At 43.8% G+C, this 6999-nt stretch overlaps 1 protein-coding gene across 1 annotated transcript in view; it reads left to right on the forward strand.

Moving 5' to 3' along the window:
- Positions 1-4398, forward strand: part of LOC127642990 (argininosuccinate synthase-like) — a 34900-nt gene extending 30502 nt beyond the window's left edge. Inside the window, exons 13-15 of the mRNA XM_052125499.1 lie at positions 1933-2089; positions 4038-4103; positions 4208-4398. Of these exons, the coding sequence (XP_051981459.1) occupies positions 1933-2089; positions 4038-4103; positions 4208-4253 (269 nt within the window). The 3' untranslated portion in view covers positions 4254-4398. The remainder of the gene's footprint in view (positions 1-1932; positions 2090-4037; positions 4104-4207) is intronic.
- Positions 4399-6999: the final 2601 nt, after the last annotated feature.

A 6999-nucleotide genomic window follows, 5' to 3' on the forward strand; every position in this document is an offset into this window, starting at 1 on the left:
CTGTTGGTAAAACAGGTGATGAAGAGAGACTATGCTAATCTGTGTGCTGAGCCGCAGACAGGTCTCTGCTCCTCCTGTCTGTCTCTCATAATAGGATTGGGCCCATTAGAGGCTGATTACAGAGCCTGTGCAATTACAGCCGCATGTGAGCGCTCAGGGCTGCGAGGGCTCGTCCCTCAGCGTTTCAGCAGCAGGACGGTCGCCTCACATTAAACTCATTAGAATTTTACACCGAGAAAATGAAGTCGCTGAGAGCCGGTTTAGCCCACGTCCCACAGAGCGCTGGGCCGCCTCACACACCTGTGCGCCACTGTCTCTCTGAATATATTACCCCTACAATGGGACGTGTGCGTTTGTTATGTGGGTCTATAAACAACAGAATAAAGATTGTTAGCTTATAAAAATCACCTCAAAATACCCCACGGATCATTTATTATATCATGTTATAAACGCCTCTTTTTGGGTGGAATCAAAAACGCGCTGATTCCGTGTGTGTCTCTTTAAATGCAAATGAGCTGCTGCTCCCCGCCCCCTTTCAGGAAGAGGGCTGTGCCTTTACAGTGCTTCGGTTACTATAGCAACAACAAATCAGAACTGATATGACTGACACAGGGTAAATACTGGAGTTATATATGTATGAATATATAGACGTATATCTGAATACAGTCAGAGACGATGCTAACTTTAGCTGCATTAGCCGTGGAATCAGCTAACAAGCCAGCTTTATATTGACACTCATTCATAAAGCAGTCCGGTGTAAAATGATTTGCACAAACACACATTTTTGTACGTTTTGAGGCACATTTCCTTCAAAAACGAAACGTGTCCTCTGTTCTTCAGTGTCTCTGATGCCGGGAGTTCATGAAGACTCTTATGTTCATTATTCTTCTCACTGTATCTGCTCCAGGACTGTGTGTACATCACTCAGGGGAGGAGCTATGATAATAGGGCGGAGTCTATCACCAGTCGTGGGCGTGGCCTGTTTTAACGTGATGTCACTTTGTTCATTATTCTTCTCAATGTATCTGCTCCAGGACTGTGAGTACATCACTCAGGGGAGGAGCTATGATAATAGGGCGGAGTCTGTCACCAGTCGTGGGTGTGGCCTGTTTTAACGTGATGTCACTTTGTTCATTATTCTTCTCACTGTATCTGCTCCAGGACCGTGTGTACATCACTCAGGGGAGGAGCTATGATAATAGGGCGGAGTCTGTCACCAGTCGTGGGTGTGGCCTGTTTTAACGTGATGTCACTTTATGTTCATTATTCTTCTCACTGTATCTGCTCCAGGACTGTGTGTAGATCACTCAGGGGAGGAGCTATGATAATAGGGCGGAGTCTGTCACCAGTCTTGGGCGTGGCCTGTTCTAACGTGACATCACTTTATGTTCATTATTCTTCTCACTGTATCTGCTCCAGGACTGTGTGTAGATCACTCAGGGGAGGAGCTATGATAATAGGGCGGAGTCTGTCACCAGTCTTGGGCGTGGCCTGTTCTAACGTGACGTCACTTTATGTTCATTATTCTTCTCACTGTATCTGCTCCAGGACTGTGTGTAGATCACTCAGGGGAGGAGCTATGAGAATAGGGGCGGAGTCTGTCACCAGTCGCGGGCGTGGCCTGTTCTAACGTGACGTCACTTTAGAGCAGAAACTAAAACAGTTAATTTTGACACACTGTTTTTAATTAATAGAAATATGAGAGACTTTTATCACTGTAGGGTGTTTGTGTACACACACTGCCGACTCACATTTATGTACAAACACATGTAAAAGTGAATTGTGCAGAATAGTTCCCCTTTAAGAGTTGTTTCCCAAGAAATCTAACATTTATATTTCCTGTTGACACACTAAAGCTGAACATTGTACACAAATCAGAATACATTTTGGGACCGTACTTATATGCACTATATTTCTGTGTCTCTGTCGCAGGATTCTGGTACAGTCCTGAGTGTCAGTTTGTCCGTCACTGTATTGATAAGTCTCAGGAGAATGTGGAAGGCCGCGTGCAGCTGTCTGTGTTCAAAGGTCACGTGTACATCCTCGGCCGCGAGTCGCCTAAATCACTTTACAACGAAGAACTTGTCAGGTAAAAAACAACAATGTCTCTGTCTTCTTCATGTCTATCATCTTCATCGATCCTCGTTTAAACGGCACACGTCACACACTCATACACCACTCACGGCAAACGACCAAAAAGTGCCATTTGCATTACCATTTTTTTTATTGTACTTTGTATTACCATATAACTTGTCCAAAAAATTGGATAATACTATGTGTTTTGGACATGCTAAAATGGTAAAACCATGTTTTTTGGCAAGAACCGTGTTATTACCCAGTTTAATTAAAGGTTAATACCATGGCATTCTTGAAGCCCCTTTTGGAGTATCCTCTAAACATCATGTTATGAAGATCATTCAGTAGCGTGGAACATCTACGGTACAGTATCAAAGGAACCTCATAGTAATCCCATCTGATACCTTCACTGTATGAGTATTACCGTAGTACTTTTCTTTTTTTTTTGTAAGGAAATGACCTCACAGCTTTTATAAATGCACTGAGATGGCCTGTCTCTGAGTGGGAGAACAGTGATGTCATTCAGGTTTGACCTCTGTGTGTCCTCAGGGCAGCTCAGCTCATCTCAGTGTTGTCCATATGCCCGAGCGCTGCTAATGGCACCCAGGATGTGCGTTTGGAGGAAGTTGAGCGTTTCATGCAAGTTAAGCGTGGAGGCGTGCGGTTGAAAGGTCGAACCCTCTCCTCGTCCACTCGTTTAGCTCAAGGGGACAGCGAGGCGTCGTGTTACGTTGCAGAACTCTTGCGGGAACTTTTGCACAGAACTCCAAATCAAAGTGTCCTGTGAAAGAAGCTCATTGTTATTGCGAGCTGAAAATGTTAATTTATGTTTATTGACATATACCCTAGTAATACTGTGTTTCTGGACATGCTAAAATGGTAAAACCATGTTTTTTTGGCAAGTACCTTGTTATTACCCAGTTTTCAGGACATGTAGTTTGTAATGCCATGTTGGAGTACCTTGTAAATATCATGCTACATTAATATGGAGATCATTCAGAAAGATCGATATAATATAGTTCCCGAACGAGCCACATAGAGCGAGGCCGAGGCGGGGTCATCTGTGCGAGGTCACCCGTACAACACGGCGCAACGCGGGCACCAGTGCTGGCGAGGGGGTGCGAGTGACCTCCGGCGCTTCCCCAGGCGGCCCACCGTGGGTTCAAGCCCCCCCCCAAGGAGAGGGCCTGCCGCTTGAACCCACGTGCTGGCGTCCGGACACGCGCAGGGGGGAACGAGGCGACATTGCGCGGCCGCGGTCGCGCCGGAGGTCGCTCGCACCCCCTTGCCCGCACCGGGCGCCCGCATTGCACCATGTTGTACGGATGATCTCGCACAGTTGAGGACGGACCGCCACCCCCGCCTCGGCCTCGCTCTATGTGCAGAAAAGGACAGCGAATACACCCCACCCCGCTCAACAACATTTGGGCTAGTTGCCATGTAAAATCCTGGGCTGATTTCTCTTCCCAGTCCAGCCCTGAATATATCCGCATTTAACTGGCCATCAATCACCCCGGTCTCTATACAAGTGATGCTGCCTTTTGACTTTGGCCAACAGAAGGAGTCATTTTCTTTTCTAACAGGTGTTGGGTTTGGAGTATGCCTTAAAATACTGTCTAGATAGGCAGCACACTAGCGTAGAGTTTCTCCCACCCTGCAGTGTCTCAACAGGACACAGTAAACTGTGTCATTAACACAGTGGTTTCCTCCCATATGATGCATCGATCTGAAAGAAATGTCACAATGTTGCCCTGCGGAGATTACAGCAAAAAACGAGCAATTTCTCCACATGATGCCAGTCGAACATTCGCCTCCACTCATCTGGAGGGAGTCGTAGTAATTAACGTAGTCAATGAAAGATTCCTGATTGAGTCGTGCACTTTTTTTCTTTGTTTTTGACAACCATCACAACTGCTTTTAAAGACGAGTTTAATTTGTTTAACGCTTCGTTTTCACAATAGTATGGATGTTCAAGGCGACTACGACCCTTGTGACGCCTCCGGATTCATCAAGATCAATGCTGTCAGGTGCGACAATCTGATCGAATGATGATCTGAATGTTTCTGTATTCATTCATTTTTAAACTTCTGTCAATGCCGGCTTTTTATACTTCTGATCTTCTGTGTTTTAGGCTGAGAGAACATAACCGCCTGCAGGGAGCCGCACAGAAGCAATGAACGATTTCTACCGATTCATGCATCTGAAATCATGATTTTACACTGATAGAGCATCAAACTATTCTTCACAAACTGTCTAAACTGTTACATGTAACTGATTTAATTGGCTGTTACATCTCATTAAACAGACTGCTTCTGATTGTCATTCATATTTAAGTGCACAGATTTATGGCCAGACATATCTGCACTGATTGCATGATTAATACTCCTCTATTAAATCAGATTTGTCCGCTTCAAATAGCGGAAAGCAGATTTAAACTTCACAGATTGGCCTCTTGCCTGAGTACAAAAAATACCCTTGTCCTAGTGTGTGGCATCATACCCTGTTGCCCATATTTGTGCATGGTCCAAGTAAGTTTTGCATGAGCGCACCTTAAGGAAAACCAATTGTATAACTTGTCGGATTAATTAGGGTCGCTAACGGTCTCTTATTAGCTGTGAATTGAACTCGTCTTCAATTGGACGCCTTCTGAAATGTAGTTTAGCGACGAGACGCTCGCTCAAATTACAAATGGAGCCACATTGAGAGCCCCACATCTCTGTGATTAACCCATGTAGACCCTTAAAAATGCACATAACAACAGAAAAGTTTGTTCTGAATCAGAATATAAAACGATATAAAAATATCTTTTGTACTTCTGGAGTTATAAGCGCTCCAACTTTGGAAAAAAGACACCAAAAAGACACCTTTTCCCATATTTGGACTCTCGCCATTGGCAGATAATGCAACATGAGTTGCTGAAATCAATTGATTTTAGTAGTAGATCTACATATCTTTGAGTAAGAATAAAATCATGATGCTGACACCTTTCTAAGGTTATTTTTTTGACCTGTAGTTTTGCTGCAAAATCATGGGCGAAAATTGTCATTTTGACCCCTCTTTACAAAATAATGGATTGCTCGGTCAATATCGATCCATGACAGGCTTTCATCATCTTTTATGTGTATCGTTTAACCAGCAAAAAATTATCAAAAACAACATTCTGAGCTGGCGAACTCTTGTTGAGCCTATTTATCGAAAATTAGCAATTTTATCAAATTGCTATTGCTGCTGTTTATAACACACAATAAGCCAATCGACACTACGTTATAGCTGTGGTAAAATCACTGTAATGGTTTAATCATCATCCCTGATTTGCATTTTCACCTTTGGTGGCTTATTAATTTAGTATATGAGTCTCTCAATGTTTACAGCGGTTTATATATAAAAGTTTCCCCAACACTTTTTCTCAGCCGAACCTTTAAAGCTCCACACAAACACACAAAACACAGGACAAATAACAACCAGGATATGACATCTGTGATCTAAAATGATATTTCTGTTCTTCAAAAAGCCATTTCCTCTCCGTCAACAAACACTTCTGCACTTTTCTCTCTCTCAAGGTGCCATACCGCATCCCTTTCATATAGCCGTGCGCTCATTGAATGTTCTTTAGCGACAGTGTAAACGAGGGGGCCGGTCGAGAAGATAGACCCGTACGATCCCCCCCGCTGGTGGTAATAGGCGACAGGGGATGTGTCCGGGCTTTCATCCTGACCAGAACCCCCACCTCAGCTGCTCAATTACACCGCAGGCGTCTCGAGCCGCTCCACCAATTACCACACCGGCCCCTTTATTTACAACCACGAGTATACGTTAAGGCAAATTGCTGCGCGATCGCTCTGACCTGCGACAATTTCAACAATTCATCTGCAGAGATGAAGCATCTGTTGAATTAGTCATTCAAGCAGAATGAGGCCTAAGCCATGTCCACAATAGCATACATGCTACTCATAGTATTTTCTTCAACAGTTAGCATATTTTCTGGGGGGGTTTATTGCTATTAAATCCAACTGCCAAATCAAGTCAAAATTTGATTACAAAAATATTTAAAAAAAATTGTATCTATTACCAAGAAGGAAACTGGGCGCCAATTTTTCACAAGCCTGTTCCACATTAATTCATGAGCAGGATATGAGTTATAGATACATTTTCACTAGTTCCACTGCTAAACCTTGATTTCAGGAATGGAAATACTAATTCTTTAGTATTTCCATTCTTGTTTTTGATATCAGTAATTATATCTGCACTAGTAAAAATGTTTATTCTTGATATCAAAAATGTAATTTCAACTAGTAAAGGGGGCCTGGGTATCTCAGCGAGTATTGACGCTGACTATCGCTCCTGGAGTCGTGAGTTTGAATCCAGGGCGTGCTGAGTGACTCCAGCCGGGTCTCCTTAGCAACCAAATTGGCCCGCTTGCTAGGGAGGGTAGAGTCACATGGGGTAACCTCCTCGTGGTCGCTATAATGCGGTTCGCTCTCGGTGGGGCGTGTGCTGAGTTGTGCGTGGATGCCGTGGAGAATAGCGTTAAGCCTCCACACGTGCTACGTCTCCGCGGTAACGTGCTCAACAAGCCACGCGATAAGATGCGCGGATTGACGGATTAAACTGAGATTCGTCCTCCGCCACCTGGAGGCGAGTCACTACGCCACCATGATATTTTAGTATCATACTATTACAAACGTCCATTCCTGATATCAACAACTGAATTAAAACTAGTAAAAATGCTCATTTTTGATTTCTGGAATTTGAAATAACTGATTAATCTGTTTGTTTGAACAATAAACGACGGGGAGTGTTCAGAAACCTGTTTGCACACACACACCTGAGACTTCACCTCTATATATGATGCTCCCTTGCTCCCTATTTAGTGCATTACTTAACCTCCAGTGTGCTGTCTGTCTGCACTGGTCTCAGAACAGT

This window comes from Xyrauchen texanus, chromosome 4, assembly GCF_025860055.1.
Source record: "Xyrauchen texanus isolate HMW12.3.18 chromosome 4, RBS_HiC_50CHRs, whole genome shotgun sequence".
Lineage (NCBI taxonomy): Eukaryota > Metazoa > Chordata > Actinopteri > Cypriniformes > Catostomidae > Xyrauchen > Xyrauchen texanus.